This window comes from Gobio gobio, assembly GCF_949357685.1.
Source record: "Gobio gobio genome assembly, chromosome: 2".
Taxonomy (NCBI): Eukaryota; Metazoa; Chordata; class Actinopteri; order Cypriniformes; family Gobionidae; genus Gobio; species Gobio gobio.
The window spans coordinates 5226702-5247290 of record NC_137098.1 but is presented as its reverse complement, the minus strand read 5'-3'; the positions used below and the strand labels follow the sequence as shown (position 1 = coordinate 5247290).

The window sequence follows — 20589 nt, the reverse complement described above, 5'->3', positions numbered from 1 at the left end:
AATATAAAGCAAAGGAGTTTCTTCAGAAGACATGTTTGCGTGAACTAACCCTTCAAATTAATTAAATTTACGAGCTATGCAACATTGCTTATCACGGTGGTAGCATGACCCAATTAATGCGTCGTATTTTCAGCAGTGCATGCAAGCGAATTGTGAAGAAGTCCTGATTCCGTCTTTGCCTCAGTGGAACTGGGAGCGCTGACAACCTCCTTAGTGTGTAGGAAGTTAAAGACTTCATCCACTTACAAAGCAAGCCCCCTCCCCCTCTTTCATTAAGCCAGGTCATTTGTTCCCCCTTCTCTTTCCTCTGGCCCTCGAGTGGCCTTTTTTCCCCTCAGCAGATCCGAGCAGAGCACCTTCCAACCCCTCGCAAAGCTACAAGCGGACTTCACCGCTGGCATTTAACACACAATCTCTCCGACCTCCGTTTGTGGAAGCACTGCGGCAACTTGAGGCATTCAACAGTTCTCTCTCATTTATTCATTCCTTCCCTCATTTATCGGTCTCTGTTTGTTTATCCCCCTCTGTTCTGCCCTCTAGCTTTCTCTCTGCTCACATTGAGAGGTGAAATGAGGCATGCTGGAAATTTGCTGGCTGACAATGGAGGACAGCTGCTCTCACTGCTCAAGCCTTTCATGAGCTGAATTAGCAGTGCTAGCTCGCCGCGCTCCCTTCCCCCACCCGCGATTCTGGCTTCAACACCCATCCAGACACACTCGCAGTCGCCGCCATGTACAAAGCTGAGGGAAACGCACCACCAAAAGCCTTTGTTTCGCAAATCTGCCATTGCTCTAATTGCTGAGATTTTGCCACCTTGTATTTTTTAATCAGCTCCCGCTTGCATGCGTCATCATTAGCTAAAATCATTTGAAATGCTCTAAAGAAAAGCCCATCGTGTTGCACCATCCAACACCATCACCCACACTAAAAATGAGAGGTAAACCAGTTGGATTTTGCAGACAGCAAAAACAATCTAGTATATAATAAATGCATCACTTTAGTTTAGGGTCCAAGTCTCACTATTAACTAGGGTTGGGTAAAAAATATAAAATTTCTTGATTTGAATCGATTCTCATTTTTATGAACCAATATCGAGTGTTAAATCCCAAGAATCAATTAGTCCAGCTGTTTTCAGACTCGATAGTCAGCTAGAAAAATGCATTTTGCTAAATATATGCACTGTTTTTATTATTATTATTTAATGCATGTTTGAATAAATCCTTCAGGCTTTTATGAGAGCCACCATTTAAATGTTTATATTTCAAGAAAACGATTTATGTAATTGTAAAGTTAGTTATTATTATAACAACGTCCTTGAGTGTAATTTAAGTGTTTGCATACAAATCAGTTAATGTTAACCTTAAATATTACAGTTTACAACGTACGTTTTCTTTCCTTGAGAAAATTTCCCATGTACTGTATCTGATATATATTCAAAATAATCGATATCGAATCATGACATATGTGTCAACGCCCAGCCCTACTATTAACTCTGACTTTTGCCTCAATAAATTCCTAAATACTGCTTATTAATAGTTGTTAAGTTTAGGATTAAGGGATGTAGAATAAGGCATTAAAATGTGCTTTATAAGGTCTAATAAACAGCCATTATCATAGTAATATGCATTATAATAAGCAACTAGTTAATAGTGAGAATTGGACCCTAATCTAAAGTGTTACCTCTTCTAAGAAAAATTGGCCTACAGGAATTCAAATTCCATTAAATATCAATGCACAATTAGCTGTCACAACTGCAATAAAATGCTCATGCAAGAATGCACTGCACAATTACTTCACGCTTTAAATCTTTTAATTGCTTAATATCTACTTGACCCAAGACCCCCAAAAAATCTCTTTTGTACTGGTGTTTCCAAGAAGATTGTGCACTGTGGAAATCTGAGGAAAGCACAGGATTTGGCTTTGATTTGCAGCATTTGGTTTTAAAGCCTTAAAATGGTCTTTAAAAGCATCTCCAGAAGACACAGGCTCTTAATGGTGACTGGAATTTCAATGTTTGCAGCAAACACAATCCTGAAATGATTATGACACGAATTTGCATTTGTTCTTTTAGCCGAACGGCATGTACTTGCAAAGACTTACATCATTATGTTTAACACAGTGGAAGCCACCACTGTTTCCACAGATAAAAGACCAGTGTACAAGTTACAAACACTGGCATCACTTATCTGCTGAAGATCTCAAACTGGATTTGAAGCTTTAATTGGAATTTCCTTCCCACTTTTAATGATCCCCAGAAGCACAGAAGCTGTTCTGATTAAAAGCTTGTATACATGCAGATAAATGGCCGTCTTCCAACCCTTCCCCCACAGCAAGTTTAGGCCAGTGGGTTCCAGGGGTCTGAGATTTTTCCCAACCCTCCCCCCAAACACATCTTTGGCTCCTGGGATTAACAGCCAAACCAGTCCTAAACTTCCCCGGAACAAATCAAGCCAAAGCCATAATCATTTTAGCGTAATACTGTAATTGCGTGACTATATGAGTGATTCTATTATTGGAGATGCATTTGGAATTTCAAAATGTTGAGGAAAAAACTGTTCACTAATAGAAAATCTTTCCAGTACAAAATCAGTTTGAATAATTCAGTGCTTGCCAAACACAAGTTACTTCCTTTTTTTAAAAACTTTTAACAAAAAAAGTAATTTCTTTATTTGATATGCGTCAACTCTGTTACAGACAAATTAGGCAATATGTAGAAATAACATTGGTAACAGGATTGACAATTTTAACTCCACTTGCTAGTATAAATGCTAAGATCATGATTAAAATACTTGTAAACAACCCTGTGTGAGATCAGAGATAAATTCCTTTTGATATTGTGGTAACAATTTTGATGTTTTACAAAATGGCTCTTTTTAGATTAAAATATTTTTTCAGAGAGAGCACTATTTTATCAGTGAGGGAAAGTGACTTCATTTCCTGTATTTCACATTTGTGGGAGATAATTCCACCAATTTAACAACAAAGTATGGCACGGTATGGTGCTTGACATGCTGTACAAGGCTTCTATAGATTCGTTTTCCCAAAGATCCAGTCATTTTATTGTTGAATGACAACTCTCAGTTTCCTCTCAATGAGAAGGTACGGAAATATTGGCTAGCTGCCATGACGGTTGCAAAGAAGCTAATTGTTCAACGTTGGAAACCTCCTCACGATCTTTCTTCTAAACATTGGCTACATTCTTTACTGGAGATACTATATCTGGAACTATCATCTGCACGGTCTAACCAGGCTTAACCTATGTCCTTGTCTTGGTGGGAATATTGGATTTATACAATTAAAGAATTGTTGGTTACTTAATCTACAGCTACTGATTCTGCGGTTATAATTTTTGTTACTAAATTTTTATTTATTTAATTTATTTAATAAAATTTTTGTATACATGTGTATATATGTATGTATCTTGATTGTACCTAAGATTTTGTTTATCCGTCCAAGTCCTGAGTGCAAAGGGTTGGGTTGGGGAAGGGGGGAGGGCATGGGAAATAGTGGTCTAATACGTTTTCTTTCTAGTATGGCAAAATGTTCTGTATGCTTTTTCAAAAATAAAAAAACACTAAATTACAAAAAAAAAAAAAAAAGTATGGCACGGTAACAGAGTTGACGCACGATGTACGGACACATTTTTATAAGATAAAAGTTATTTTTAACCAATTTAATGTTGTAGAATTAGGAAAATTAGTATTTAGGGCTTTTAGAAATACAATAAATTAAATATTACCGGATACCGGAAATTAATAATTCGGACAACAAGAAATCATGATTTTCAGCTAAATAAGACTATATTGCTTTCACATATTGTGATCCATGACAATGAGTAACAAATAATTAAATATAACCATTTGAAAAAAATAATGACTTTGGACACCAAATGTACCTGCAATTATAGAATCACCCATATGTTTTTACACAAATAATTCAATTACGGCCTAATGGTTGAAACACCATGATTATCTTATTTGGGTAATGCAATTATGAATCTGGTCTTCTCTCTACTTTCTGTAAAAAAAATGTCACTCAAAGCACACACAATGCCAAAAACAGGATGTGAAGAATCCGCAGAAGAAACAACTCAGGTGATTTAGGTCGTTAATATCGACTCAAGCTATCAATACTTCAATAACACAATTTGCAGAAGCTGCTAAATGGCTCAAACACACAAGCGGGGCCATCCCGCGCTTACCTTTTCATTCTTCATCTTCTTCAATGCTCTGCATTCCCCGTCAAGCTCCTCCGGCTCGGATTTAATAGCTAACGGAGAGACAATCCCAACAGTTTCCAGAGCGTTATTCCCAAGTTGCTCTGTCACAGTCATGTCTGCATTCTGCGTATTGTCAAAGGGCGCGTTGCGTGCGCTTCCAAACGCCTGAGCGTTTGCAACTATCTCCTTCTCAATTGCCACGACTGCAATTGGTGCACTTTCGCTTTTGTCCTTTTTGTTTTTCCCACCCGATACTTCCTTTTCCTTTTTGCTGTTGGGCACGCCGCGCGAGGCCTTGGTGCCCTTCTCGCCACCCTTGCCCGTAGTGGCGTTTCCGCCTCCTGAACTACCTGTCGCACCGGTAACCTCCCCTTGGGTCCGTCCCTGATGGTCCTTTTTTGCTCCATCCGCAGCTGGAGACTTGCTATTGTCTTTAGAATTTTTGTTGCGTTTGGATTTGGATTTGCTCTCTTTGCCCTGAGGGGCGCTCACAGGGCTAACGAACTTGATATTGTCTGGCAGAGCCGCTACTGCGCTAGGTGGAGCTGCCATTCCCCCAACGTCCTTGGTGCCAGACATCTCAAGTTTGTCCTTCTCTAGGTCAGCGTCAAGGTCGATAATCAGATTTCCAACCCCGATATCCCACTCATCACCGCTGTCGTAAGTGTCCACCGCATTCGAGTCCACACCTTTCCCGCCTGCAGTGCCACCACTTAGGGACATTTTAGTGCCAGCGGCCCAGGTTTGTCACAGTAACGTCTGATTTCTCAGACTGCCAGGGTGTGGGGAGAAGGAGAACAGTCGCCTCAACGTATTGATGTCAACTTCCCAGTCGCCCACATTTTGCCCTAGAGGAGAGACATACAAAGAGGGATTATCTGTCTTGAAATTGTACTCTGAAAATGAAATGGTAAGGGATGAATATGCAGCACTAAACAAGAGGTTTGAATGCATAACAGTTGGCTAGTAACAGTTTTCCTGAACCTCCTTTACAGAGTTTATAAATGGAATACGAAGAAAAGCGTGAGAGTTAGGCCCAATCCCAATTCTATTTTATACCCCTTCGCCTTCCCCTACCCGTTCCCCTTGCCCTTTGAAACAAAGTGCCAAGGCATAGGGGTGAAAATAATCCCCTAAGAAATGGGACACCACTACTATACCATTAAACGTCATCACACGTCATCATACCCCGTTTCTTTTATCAGTGTCCTGTGACATTTAACCAGGATGAACAGCAATGAAGTGCGTAGGCTATATCTAACAGAAATCAGGCGCGAGCACATTTAACAGATTACTCACTCCCAACAGAGTTTTGCACTGTATTTGGACTTAATAAAACAGCGCTCGTTTTCAGTTAAAAGACGTATGAGCCTTCGAGTTTCCTAAGATGATACTGAATGATACAGAACGATACAGAACATACAAGACTAGTGAAGGCGCTTTTCCATCGGGCCAAACTGTTCTCTATGTTTATTAACTAGGGATGTGACTGTGAGGAAATTTTCCCACCGGTTAATCAACGTGTGACAACACCGGTAATACCGGTATCACCGGCGGGGGCTTGTAAATCACAAATTCTATCTAACCGAAAGTAACATACACGACCGCAACTGAAAACTGAACTGAAAAAGAACGAGTGCGCGCGCGCACACCGTGAATGACAGCTCGTCTGTAAATGCGCGTTCTGTGAGGCCATGAATGCAGTTCGTCCGTAAACACGCGTTCTGTGAGGCCATGAATGAAGTTCGTCCGTAAATGCGCGTTCTGTGAGGCCATAAATGAAGTTCATCCGTAAACGCGCGTTCTGTGAGGCCATGAATGAAGTTCGTCCGTAAACGCGCGCTCTGTGAGACTATGAATGAAGTTCGTCCGTAAATGCGTGCTCTGTGAGACCATTAATGAAGTTCATCCGTAAACGCGCGCTCTGTGAGACCATTAATGAAGTTCATCCGTAAACGCGCGCTCTGTGAGACCATGAATGAAGTTCGTCCGTAAATGCGCGCTCTGTGAGACCATGAATGAAGTTCGTCCGTAAACGCGCGCTCTGTGAGGCCATGAATGAAGTTCGTCCGTAAATGCGCGCTCTGTGAGACCATTAATGAAGTTCATCCGTAAACGCGCGCTCTGTGAGACCATGAATGAAGTTCGTCCGTAAACGCGCGCTCTGTGAGGCCATGAATGAAGTTCGTCCGTAAATGCGCGCTCTGTGAGGCCATGAATGAAGTTCGTCCGTAAATGCGCGCTCTCTGAGGCCATGAGTGCGTCTCAACAGTTCCCTAGTAGTCAGGGCCCTGATCAGGCATTGATCGGTCTATGTGTGAGACGCATGCCATGAATGAATGACAATTCGTCCGTGAACCCTTGTTCATACTCGACGCGTCCGCACCATGGTCCGAACGAACAAGCGCGAGGCAAAAATTAAGTCATCTCAGAGTGTCGGACTCTGAGACGGAGTCACAGACGAAAGGAAACAATGCGCGCTCTGTGCGGCCGTGCACATTTTACTTTCGGTTTTGAATTAGCGCCAATTCGGTGGCAGGTTGCTTGAATTGTGGGTTCATTAGCCTATTATTTTATATGAAAAACACAACAACAAAACAAAATGACAAACTCCCTTAAATAGGCGCTTTTACGTTTCGCTTTGAAACCAAATCTTCTGCGATCATCTCAGCCAGCTCCTCACTCTATGATGAATGACTCCTGCCGAGACTCACGGTCGGATCCTGCTTTATTAAGCAGACACGTTCAGTTTTAATTTGTATTGTCTGTTCTCTAACTGAACTAAATTATTTTATTAGGATAAAAATTTTTAAAAAACGACAGTGGGGCGGTGCCACGGTGGGCAAGTGATGTAAGCGGTGTTGAGTCTGGACACCGGTAACCCCGGCAACACCGACTATCGTAGCAAGCCTATTATTAACCGTTCTATTCCATGCTGATCCGAGCCGGCCGGTATGGATATTGTTTCGTTATCTACTGTGGTGCTGCCTAATGTTATACGTCAAGTCAGTCATCGCCTTGGTAACACAAGAGTTTACAGACGATATGTGATGTAAATATCGAGTGTGTTATAAAGGATGACCAGATATATATTTTTTAACGATTATTAATGTGTTCAAATCACTCAAATAGTGCGTTTAGCAAGCTACAGAGAAACTGGCAGCCAGGCGACACGCAAGTGATCGATCCCGAGTGGCAACATACACACATTCTAGCAGCACGTTATCAGTGGAGAGAAACTCCTCATACCCCTTCATTCAAAGTGTGGTCCTGAAAAATCTTCGTTTGAAGGGCTATCTGGCCCTTCCCCTTACCCCTACCACTCCAGCCAAAAGAGAATCGAGACACCCCTACCCCTTCACGTGAACTCGCAAAACGAAGGGGTAGGGGAAAGGGAAGGGCTAAGGGGTAGAAATGGGATTGGGCCTTAGTGTCCCGGACAGAAGCAATCAATCTTTTCTATGTTAATTTGAGAAACTCAACAGAAAGGCGTGTATTCTTGCCATTATTTTCTGGAACACATTTTTATATAATTCGATTCAAATTTCAATAGTACTTTATTAAATCTACACAAGTTATTCATTCAAGAGCAGTGAGTGATTTTATGATTAACATTAATGACAAACTGAAGCAGCTGCTGTCACTTTAAGAGCGAATGCACGGATCCAACATACAGTTACACACACGTTTTCTTTTTAAACTCTTTACATTCACTTTAGACATAACTGATTGTTTATGAGGATACTTACCAAAACAGCATTTTGACATTTTTATGTGTAGGCTATTTAATAGGGATGGGCATTTTTGTCAATTTCTCATTTCGATCATCGATAGGTCTCAAAAACGAGTACTCGAGTAATTGGGGGCGGGGCATGTCCGTTATTGAGATAATGAAAACTGTTATGAAAATGGTTGTTGACAAATACAAACGTGACATGAAAACAGGTATATGAAAACATGAACATATAAAAAAAAAAATAACTGCTTGATTATGATGCATAAATGTCTTTGAAAAAGAAACATCTTTATAAAAGGACTCAAATAACCAAGTCAGTAATATCGAGCATTGCCTTTGAGCTGAAACTGTGGAATAACACCACCCTGCAGAGCTTGCTAGCTGGTTAATAAACTCAACCAAACGTACCCTATATCAATGTTAATATGAAGATTATTATGAACCTTACGACATATATCAACACAAAAGGACGTGAATGCGCACGTGAACTTCAGCGTGCTAGATTTTACAGGCTATGGTTTGAAACGGAACATTTTGAATGCGCTCTTCCCAACAACGCTGATACACGGACAACGAAAGCACACAGAAACAACATTTTATTAAAATCCTGTTCTCATTGTAATGCTTTGACAGATTGACTCTGCACATCATGCACTTAATTGTATTATTCATGATCGAAGCGTTTACAGACATCACTGCGCGTTTTCAAACTCATAACGAAAAACAACTTTAAATAAACTAGGTCTACTGTTAAAAAAATACGAGAACAGTATAGCACTGCTGCATTACTAATGTCAATGATTCTGAGAAAGAAATAGCCTATCTGAAAAGAATATCTGTCTCTAAACCATGTCGAGCTCGAGCATTAATGCATTTGAGCTGAAACTGAAGAGAATGAACAACAGCCGGTATAACGGCAGCGCTTTGCTTATTAAGCTCAACCAAACGCGTTTTATATTAGATTAATCAGATAAACAACATAAAGGTAATCTTCTGCATCTGCAGAAAAGGACGCGAATGCGCACATGAACTTCACGCGCTAGTCTGAGTGTTCTCGCTAGTTTCTCTGAGGATAAGCTGATAAACGGGGAACTAAGCACATATCATTTAGCAGCATTTTCCACGGTGTTCTCATTATAATGCTATGACAGATTGGCGCTGCACATCTTGCACTAACCATTTAATGATCACAGTGATTCCAGACATCACTGCAGTGCACGCCTCTTCACTTTATTTCGCCGCGGTCATGAGGCGTGCTGTATAACGCCAACCAATCAGACCTCCGGTACCGCGCAAAACGACGCAATAACCAATAAAAAAAGAGACAAATATATTTTTTTTTCAGGGCGATCATCGTTCTCATGATCGATGATCGCTGTCACGTTCGAGTACTCGATTACTCGACCACTGTTGCCCATCCCTACTATTTAACCGTTTAGGCGTATTTAGCACACAGTATTCTTTGGTTATGCGCGTCTCGGAACAGGGTCTCTTTTGTGGCTTAAGGCGGTTTAAATAACACTGTTTAATGTCAAACACATCCTGCAGTTTAGCAACAGTAGACTACATTATTTCACATCACTCTCTTATTCGGCTGATTTGGATGTTAAGTTTGGCTTGGGGAGGAATGGAAGTGCAAAAATCAATTACGATTGAATCGCACAGCCCTACCATGTAGTTAGCTTATATTGCGCAGTACTTTCTTGGGTTAGTACACTGTACATTTACATTTAGTCATTTAGCAGATGCTTTTATCCAAAGCGACTTACAAATGAGAGCAATAGAAGCAGCTAGAACAGTCAAGACACAGGCACTGTAAGTGCATGTACTGTAAAATTAAGTGAAATCAATATTTCATAACTCTGTTACTATGGCATTTGGCGATTCAATCAATCAATCAATCAATATTTGGCCATTTTAGGCCCTTGACTCCTGGTATTAAGATGCATTTGGTCGATCGGATCACAAGTAGACGAGGGAGACACATTCCCGTTTACACCTGGTGTTTTAATCCGTCTCTTTTGTCCACTTTCAACCACTTCTGTCCTGATTTCTTCAAGGGGAGGGTCTACGGGCAGGTACATGTATGGGCTTTTTCAGATCTTTCCATCTAATGGATGTGATAAGCTCATACAATTTACATATGAACACTCTGACAGACGCAAGACCAGCCGAACGCTGTGAGTGTGTGTTAGACATCAGGAATGGAGAGAGATCATTGTGCTTGGTACGTTTTTCATCTTCAAACCAAACTTGGGTCTTCAGACGACAAAGTTTAAATCCCGTCTGCGCACGTCCCATAATGTTCACGCATTAGGTCAGTAGACGGAGAGAAGACGGTCTTTTGTGGCTGTTTGAACACATTCGACCACATTCTACACTACAAAAGCAATCCAAGCTAATGTATTTTCTGGAAGTGGTCGAAAGTGGACAAGCTCAAAATGTTTTAGACCAGTTTACACCTGTATTTAGTGTCGTCCACTTGTGATCCATTCGACCAAAACGCATTTTAATACCAGTGTAGACAGGGCCTAAGATTACTGAGTGAAATTCCCTTCTTTAACCAGTTCCAAAATCTGCCAACAGATAATAATAACTGTTTTATTTTGTCTTCTTTATTGGACTTGTATATTATTGTGTATATATTAGCATTATACTAGCCAATAGCAAGGCCATAATCATGTCTTGAATATTGGGGGATACCATTTTTTTTATAAAGCATAAAGAAACGGAACAGTGAACGAAATTCTAGATCTAATTCTAGTTGGGGAATAATCCTTTTGGGACTATTTGCAAACAATATTTCCATTAATTTGCGTCAAATATATTATTAGTCTCGAGATTCTTCGCATGAGTGAATAAATACATAGATCTGCTATTAAAGGAACACTCCATTTTTTTGAAAATAGGCTCATTTTACAAGTCCCCCAGAGTTAAATAGTTGAGTTTTACCTTTTTTGAATCCATTCAGCCGATATTTGTATCTGGCGGTAGCACTTTTAGCATAGCTTAGCATACATCATTGATTCTGAACAGACCATTAGCATCTCATTAAAAAAATGACCAAAGACACTTTCAATATTTTTCCTGTTTAAAACTTGACTCTTCTACAGTTACATCGTGTGCTAAGACCAACTGAAAATGAAAAGTTGCGATTTTCTACACCTATATGGCTAGGAACTGCTTTCTCATTCCTGCGTAATAGTCGCGGATCTTCGCGGCTGTACCATGGCTGCAGCGCCGCAATGATATTACAGCGCCCCCAGCTAGGTAACTTTCAATGTGACCGGCACTAAGTTCTTGTAGTTGCAGAGAAAGTTTCAGGCTTGCAGCCGACAAATTGTGTTGTGGATTTAGCTGTGATTAGCCATGGTTGTGTGTGTTGTAAAGGGCTGTGATAGTAAGTCGAAGGTGTAACTACCACCATGTTTCACAGAATACCAACCAATCATTGCGCCGCTGCAGCCATGGTACGGCCGTGAAGATCCGCAACTATTACGCAGGAATGAGAAAGTAGTTCCTAGTCATATAGGTGAAGAAAATCACAACTTTTAATTTTCAGTTGGTCTTAGCACACGATGTAACTGTAGAAGAGTCAAGTTCTAAACAGGAAAAATATTGAAAGTGTCTTTGGTCATTTTTTGAATGAGATGCTAATGGATGATCAGAATCAATGTTGTATGCTAAGCTATGCTGAAAGTGCTACCGCCAGATACAAAGATCGGCTGAATGGATTAAAAAACGGTAAAACTCAACTATTTAACTCTAGGGGACTTGTAAAATGAGCCTATTTTAAAAAAAAGTGGAGTGTTCCTTTAACATTTGGGTTCCCCTAGTGGTCTGGTGGTAGAGTTTTTGTAAATGGTTCCGGGTTCTAATCCGCCCTCATATAGTTTTTTTTCTTCTTCTTTAAAATCAAACATATTCATCAATGATTGTATATTAAGAGCAGGGACACATTTGTGTGCATTTTGTTTTGTGATTTCACTGGAAAGAATAGAGTCTCTCTCCGCAACGGCAATAAACGGTAGATTGACACACTTGTCTGTGTGAAGAGCCAAAAGAGAACGTAAACCCCGCCTACTTTGATTTGATTGGCCATCTCCATCATTTTGACATTGACAAGCGCTGTTAGACCGGAGGCAAACCAGACTAAAAATGTAACTTTTAAACCTTTTTGCCATCCTAACATACAGATCGCTGCGTAATGAAGTGCAAAACATTTTTTGGGGGGGGACAATTGGGCCATTTCTAATTATTGGGGGGACTTGTCCTCCTCAATGTCTATGGTGGTTACGGCCCTGGCCAATAGTAGCTCAGCTCTCTAGATATCTTGCATTGGCCATTGAAAAATCCATCATCACTTGACCACTACTTCAGTTGTTAAACGTCTATATCAACAAAAACAGGATACACACAAAGCCCAATGCTACACTCTGAACAATGAGCAAAGTTTAGATAACAACGGCAACATTTTCTAAACAGAAAAGTGATCTGTGAAATTCTGAGCATTTTGACCTACATTATGTGCCAAAGAAGAGCACGTGTCTGCTGATATTGGGCTGCATTCAAAGCCTGATGTGTGTGAACTAATTAAAGCAGCCATTCTTTTCCACAGGTCATCTCTGCTTAGCAGGGGTACGGCCAAATAAGCTAACACAAGTCAAAGGAGCATGCCCTCTGACCTCTGACGGTGTAAATAATTAACACTCAAGTCTGCAGCATTTGTCCTGCAATGCCAAGGGGCTCAGAGCTGCTCACACACAGGCTGGGAAACAACTTAAGAAACCGCTCACGCTAGATCTGTAAGCATCTGATTAACTCATGTTACTCTATCCATATTTGAAATGCTTCGCCAAGCTTAACTGCAGATGAGTTGAGCGAGCGGAGGGCTTTGTTCAATAAGCTGGAGCTTATATTAGCCTTTCATTTACTTCCGTATAGGTTTTCACAAGCCTCTGATCATCACAAAAGCCAAATAGTGGCACTGAAAGTGAGCGATATCATTTCAGACACTGTAATTCCCCCATCAAGCATCTGGCACCAATCGATTGTGCTTCTAGCACCAGTGCCTAATAAGTTCCTACCAGGGATGAGTAGATCAATTTTGAAATAGATACTTAGAATAATGATGTTTTACTTCAATGGTCAATCCTCAAACAAAATGTTTGCAAAGTGTTTCTTTCATTACACCAAACAATGGGATGTATAAGCATATGATGCATATCATTTGTTTGTTTACAGGAAAACTTGATCATTTGTTGTTATAAATGATACATACCATATTTTGATTATTTAATAAATAATGAATTAATTCAATGCTAAATGTCTAAAATTAGCCAACAGACAGGGCTCGACAAAAAGGATTGGCCAATCGGCCAGTACTGCATTATGAAAGTTTATCATTTGCACATGTTTTTAAGCCTAGCCAATTTAAATATTCAAGTGCAAGACGACACAAAAGAGAACTCAAATTCAATTGTTTTATGTGTGATCACACGGCCAGAAAGCTGCTTCTCAGACAGCCCATGCATGCTGAATTGAGCTCCCTTTCACGTCTTCTTGCACTTGAACGGACATTCACGCAAAATTACGTCTTAGGGTCTGTTTACACTGGTATTAAGATGCGTTTTGGTCAATCGGATCACAAGTGGACGACACTAAATGCAGGTGTAAACGGGTCTAAATGTTTTGAGCGTGTCCACTTTCAGAGGTATTGTTGCCAAAAGTACTGACTTGAGTTGTTGTATTAACATTAAAGGGATATTTCACTCAAAAATGAAAATTCTGTCATCGAGAAATGAAAACAGGTTTGGAACAATATTAGAGTAAATAATGACAATTTTAGAGGTGAACTGTCCCTTTAAGGACAGCGTGTTCACTATAGGCTGCGCTGCTGTCAGTTTAAGACCTGCACGCATCTAATATACACACACACACGATTTAACTTTCACTTTAGACATAACCAACTGTGTTTATGTTAACCGTGTGTGTATTTGACAGTATTAGCGCAGTTAGACGACTACTTAGTTCAGTAATCACATGTTTGACAGGCTTTTAGTGCGCGCGCTTGGAAAAAGCGCATGTTAAACCCGCGCATGCGAATGAGCCGGCAAGGCTTTGAAACGCATGCAAATAATGAACTTTGGTGATTGTGAATAACTCTAGTGTCCCGTGAGTATAACTCTACCACTAACATGTGATGTGAATGTATGTCGCGTTGTTCAGTATTGGGATGGAGGAAAATGATAGAATTTGCAGAAAAATAATTAATTCAATGCGAAACCGAAAAAAAAAAAAACGCAATTCACAAGCGCGTATTGAACCGTGAATGCCGTACCGAACGGTTCAATATTATATTGAGAATTGTGGCATCCCTAGTACTGACATTTTAAAAATGTGGCGCTTTTGAGCGCTGTTGAGCGGAATTGCAAACACCTCTGATTGGCCAGTGTGCTCACGCGCTCATCGGATATGTCTGTGATTGGCTACAATGATCAACGCACTGGAGCGTTTGAAAGCACAAGGACCGTTCCGCTGATAGACGCCTGACGCTCCCATGTGTATCTGTGTAAGCGCTCGGTGAAGAGTGTCACTGATGTAGATTTACAACAGGTTTTTGAAGCGCTGATCATTGTAGCCAATCACAGACATATTTGATGAGTGCGCTAGCACAATGGCCAATCAGAGGTGTTTATGACTCCAGCTCAACAGCGCTCAAAGAGTCACATTTTTTGAAAATTTCAGTTCCGACTTGGCACTGAAGTAGGGATGGGCAACAGGGGTCGAGTAATCGAGTACTCGAACGTGACAGCCCTGAAAAAAAAAAGATTTGTCTCTTTTTTTATTGGTTATTGCGTCGTTTTGCGCGGTACCGGAGGTCTGATTGGTTAGCGTTATACAGCGCCTCCAGACCGCGGCGAAATAAAGTGAAGAGGCGTGCACTGCAGTGATGTCTGGAATCACTGATCATTGAATGGTTAGTGCAAGATGTGCAGCGCCAATCATAGCATTATAATGAGAACACCGTGGAAAATGCTGTAAATGATCTGTGCTCAGTTCCCCGTGTATCAGCTGATCCACAGAGAAACTAGCGAACAACTAGCGCGTGAAGTTCATGTGCGCATTCGCGTCCTTTTCTGCAGATGCACATTGTAAGATTACTTTTATGTTGTCTATATCTGATTAATCTAATATAAGAAGCGTTTGGTTGAGCTTAAGCAAAGCGCTGCCGTTATACCGGCTGTTGTTCATTCTCTTCAGTTTTAGCTCAAATGCATTAATGCTCGAGCTCGACATGGTTTAGAGACAGATATTCTTTTCAGATAGGCTATTTCTTTCTCAGACTCATTGACATTAGTAATGCAGCAGTGCTATACTGTTCTCGTATTTTTGAACAGTAGAGCAAGTTTATTTGAAGCTGTTTTTCGTTATGAGTTTGAAAACGCGCAGTGATGTCTGTAAACACTTCGATCATGAATAATACAATTAAGTGCATGATGTGCAGAGTCAATCTGTCAAAGCATTATAACGATTTTAATAAAATGTTGTTTCTGTGTGCTTTCGTTGTCCGTGTATCAGCGTTGTTGGGAAGAGGGCATTCAAAATGTTCCGTTTCAAACCATAGCCTGTAAAATCTAGCACGCTGAAGTTCACGTGCGCATTCACTTTTGTTTTGATTTATGTCGTAATAGGTTCATAATAATCTTCATATTAATATTGATATAGGGTGCGTTTGGTTGAGTTTATTAACCAGCTAGCAAGCTCTGCAGGGTGGTGTTATTTCACAGTTTCAGCTCAAAGGCAATGCTCGATATTACTGACTTGGTTATTTGAGACAGTCATTTTATAAAGATGTTTCTTTTTCAAAGACATTTATGCATCATAATCTAGCAGTTATTTTTTGTTTTATATGTTCATGTTTTCATATACCTTTTATGTCACGTTTGTATTTGTCAACAACCATTTTCATAACAGTATTTTCATTATCTCAATGACGGACATGCCCCGCCCCCGAGTACTCGAGCACTCGTTTTTGAGACCTATCGATGATCGAAATGAGAAATTGACAAAAATGCCCATCCCTACACTGAAGTCAGTACTTTTGACAACACTATCCAGAGGTAGTGGAGAACACATTGGACCGGATTGCTTTCGTAGTGTAGACGCTCATGTGGTCGAATGTGTTCAAACAGCCACAAAAGACCGTCTTCTCTCCGTCTACTGACCTAATGCGTGAACATTATGGGATGCGCGCTAGCCACACAGGATTTAAACTGTGTCGGCTGGAGACGAAGATGAAAAACATACCAATCTAACAAGTCTAACACACACTCACAGCGTTCGGCTGGTCTTGTGTCTGTCAGAGCAGAAACTAAAGCCGATGCTCTCTGTGTGTTTTTCCGTCGTGTCCGGTCACATAAATTGTAAAACATGTCAATTGTGTGAGCTTATTTCATCCATTAGATGGAAAGATCTGAAAAAGCCCATACATGTACCCGCCCATAAACCCTCCCCTCAAAGAAATCAGGACAGAAGTGGTTGAAAGTGGAGAAAAGAGACGGATTAAAACACCAGGTGTAAATGTCTCCATCGTCTACTTGTGATCCGATCGACCAAAACGCATCTTAATTCAAGAAGTAAACAGAACCGTATGTTATATCTTAAGTGAGCATAAACAGTTGAGAAAGTAAACGCATGTGTATCAGTGTATTGGATTCGCTCTTAAAGTGACAGCAGCCTAATATTTCTGCTGCTGTCTGTGTTTATTGTGAATCAAACAAAAGACAAAGAATAAGCTCACGGATCTATGTTTAATTTATACAGTGAAGACTATGCAATGCTACTTTACATTTGATTATACATTTTCTCTACCTGAAACATGAAAAGGAGTCTTTATTTTATTTTTATGTTTGTTCTATTGCTCATAATTTGATTATTTATTCTTATTTTATTCATATTTTAAATGTACGTGCATTAGGCTAGTAGTTTTGAGTGTCACAACCTTTTTTATTAAGAAGACAATAACTAAGCCTATTGTATTTATTATTTTTTTGTGGTGGGGCCAGTAGAAAAACTCCTTATCATACTAAAACATAAAAAGCTTCTTGATTTCTTGAATCTCCTAAATCCTAGATTTGAAAAAATTATCTTTCCTATGTGAAATTACCATGGTTACTAAACAGACAAGGATGATAATTGTGTTGTCATTTAAATAAAGATTTGCTTTCTACTACAACCTGATTCCCTGTAACTGTATCTTGTAAATGACAATAGCCCACCAAGAACAAGACGCAAAAGCTCATATTGATCGCAGGCCCTTCATAATCCCAGATGGTCATTCCTCCATCTGAAGACGGCAGCTGTTCTGCTGGAACACACAGTCAAACGGGTCAGTGTGTAACATCTGCAGCTAACCTGTGCGCTGCGCTTTCATGTGTGATGTGATCCCTATAAAAGTCCAGCAGACGTACAGCTCATTCAATCCACAGCTCTTTTAAAGGGATAGTTCACCCAAAAATGAAAATTTAGCCGTGTTTCCACCGTGGGAAATTTCTCCAGGAAAAAGGGACTTTGGGGTGGTCCTCGGTGTGTTTCCACTTGAGGGTCTAAATAAAGTTCTGGGTGAAGATTTCCCCCTAAAAACGGCCCTGCTCACGAGGTAGTTCGCGTCCAGTTCGCACGAATGACGCATATTGAGCGTTTTGCGCAATACACGCGTTACACGCGAGTGGTGCTTTTGATCTAACGGCCGATCTTTGCTCTCATGAATCTATCATTTGTTGTCTGCCAAATCATTTTGACTTAGGGCAAAGCGAAGTTTCATAACTTTATTTTTTAAGGATATTTAAATATACATGCAGTAAGTTAATGTAGGAGTTGCACGGACCCCATTTGTGTGGCTATTAATGTTTAATATATATTTTTAATGAAAATGAAAAGAGGCAAGAGTGGTGTTTTATGACATTTCTCCTGAAGCGCCTTGAACATGCGTCTATTTCGCTTCAAACGCTCAATTTATACGCGTGTCCAATTCGCTGTGGATGCGCGAATGGATTCAAAATGTTCAAGCGTCCAACTAGATGCGCTAGACGCAATATTGACGCTCTATTCGCGTTTGGTGTGAACTCAGCATTAGAGGTAAAAAATGATATAAATACTGTTGGGTTTCTCACAAAAAAAACGATGGTTTGGTGTCTTAAGACATCAATGTGTCGTCACGAGCCGCAGGGTCTAATTTGGATTTGTCTGTGCATGTTTTTTTTACCCTCATAGATTTTGCATTATACGACTGACAGACTGCAACGGTTGGAGTTAAACATCTTCATTTGTGTTCTACTGAAGAAACAGTCACCTGTATCTTGGATTTTCATTTTTGGGTGAACTATCCCTTTAAAAGAGCCATTATCGAATGAGGGGGATCTTGAATCACAATATTTTTCAGCCTTTTGAAAATGCATCTTGATATTTATCTGCTGTAAAATGACTAAAAATGGCTCAGGGAACGATCATATTGAGCAAAGATCCGTTGCTGCCAAGTAAATTCAAGATCTAAATAAGGCATGCTTTCCTCAGTTTTTAACTAAATGTACACAGTATGATATCTTATCATTTCGATTTCTACTATCATTTCCAAAATGATTCAGACACTTTGAGCTGAGCATGTTTTGCTGCAGTGTTTTCTCTTTAATTGCTAATGTGACTTTTGACATCAAAGACTGAACTAAAGGAAGCATTGCTTGGTCATTGGTTGACCTAAACTGGTATTATCTAATTGTGTTCTTAAATTTAACAGCTGATTGGTTGATTGTAATCCATTACATCCCTTTCTATCAAAGTTATTACGTTTTTGTCATATTTTATTACCATTTTCTAAACTATAGTGTATAAACGGTGATAATGTGAGAAATGTTGAAGACATCTGAATGGATGTTGGTTTGACTGTGGCTCTATCAAGCAATTATAATACCTTTATAATCTCAAACTAATGAAACATGACAAGTTGTCTTTAACGCCAAATGAACAGTGCAATAAAATCACCACAATATGGACTCATTTGATCAATAATATGCTATCAAATAAAGAAATCAGCCCTATAGTGTAACACAAGGCTTCAATAACATTAATCTGCATTAGAAAGATCAAGCACAGTCTCACCGAAGTGCATAACGGACCACTTGTAACGCGCGATAAAGATCGAACGCTGATCTGAGCGATGTGCGTAGCTCGAGCGGTGACAACAGTAAATTCATAATGAGCGTATGGATCTTTCTAAGCATTCACAAACATTACAGCGAGAGCTACAGCAATATATCTCCATCCCAGCTGTACGCTCCCACCGGCTCAGACCTATTGATTTCCCTGGACTATCCTGACACCGGATCAGAGAGCTTTCAATATCAAAGCGTGGAGCTCTACGCCATACAGACTGAAAAACAGCCGTCTAGACCAGGAGTTTTTTAGCATAAAGTACAGAGAGTAAACATCTAGCTCTGGCCTGCAGACAAAACTCAACTCTATGAACACTGAACGGCTGAAAGACAGAGAGAAATCTGTCTGAGATACAGGAAATAGATTCGCCCTGCGGCTGACTGCCAACTCATCTCCACACGAGGACTCCACAGCATTATTACTGATGAAAGCTAATCGCATTGAAAGCAGACGATAGGAAATCGCACAGATTTGACTGTATCTGGTGTCAAGCCACCATTCATAATATTGCAATATTCTTTTGGGACATGGCGTTACGGGATATTTTTAAACCAATACCGTCTAATAGAGCGCTGCGTCAAACCCGCCAGTGGCTTTTTATCATGAGGTTTTTCAGCTCTGTGTAAAACATAACTTGACCATACTTTGATGTTTTGTTTCAATGTGTAAATTACACGCACACACTCACAACTCAAACGTTCTTATCCAGTCACTTATTAGAAACATACAACATTTTTTAAATAAACATAGCATCAAAATTCACGTTTTTGATGGGTGTGTGCAATTCGCACTGTAGAACAAAACGTCCAAGCATCGTCAACTTATGTTTACCACAGAGTAAATAAATCTGGATAAACTGAGAATCGCATTTTTTGTTGTTTAAAACAGAGATCATGATTCTCCCCTCATTCTGAACAGGCAACTAAACCAAAAAAACATGTCATTTGTCCTTTTTTAAATGCCATTCCATCTTCTATGGCGATGTTCATGCCGAGAGCCAGGTTTAGTTATTCTAAAATAAAACTAAAGATGTTTAAGATTTTTTTGTACTAAAACTGCATCTTTTTCAACAGAATTAACATATAATTTACTACAGGTTCTGATAAAATGTTAATTGCTGCACTCTATTTAAAATGTTTAATTTGAATAAATTATTTTACAAATCTCTTGAGTGAATGATTCAATGACTCACTCATAAAGACTTCACATGTTTCATTACTGGATGAATCTTTTTTTTTTTATTAATCTCGAGTGAATATTCAATGACTCACTTATAAAAACTTCACTTGTTTCATTACTGGATGAATCAGTGTTTTTGAACAAATCTCTAGAGTAAATGATTCAATGACTCCCTCATAAAGTTTCATTACTGGATGAATCAGTGTTTTTAAACAAATCTCTTGAGTGAATGATTCAATGACTC

At 39.8% G+C, this 20589-nt stretch overlaps 1 protein-coding gene across 1 annotated transcript in view; it reads right to left on the bottom strand.

The window, feature by feature from the left end:
* Positions 1-20589, bottom strand: part of znf609b (zinc finger protein 609b) — a 100012-nt gene that overhangs the window by 74527 nt on the left and 4896 nt on the right. Inside the window, exon 2 of the mRNA XM_079806665.1 lies at positions 4202-5067. Coding sequence (XP_079662791.1) covers positions 4202-4942 — 741 coding nt within the window. The 5' untranslated portion in view covers positions 4943-5067. The remainder of the gene's footprint in view (positions 1-4201; positions 5068-20589) is intronic.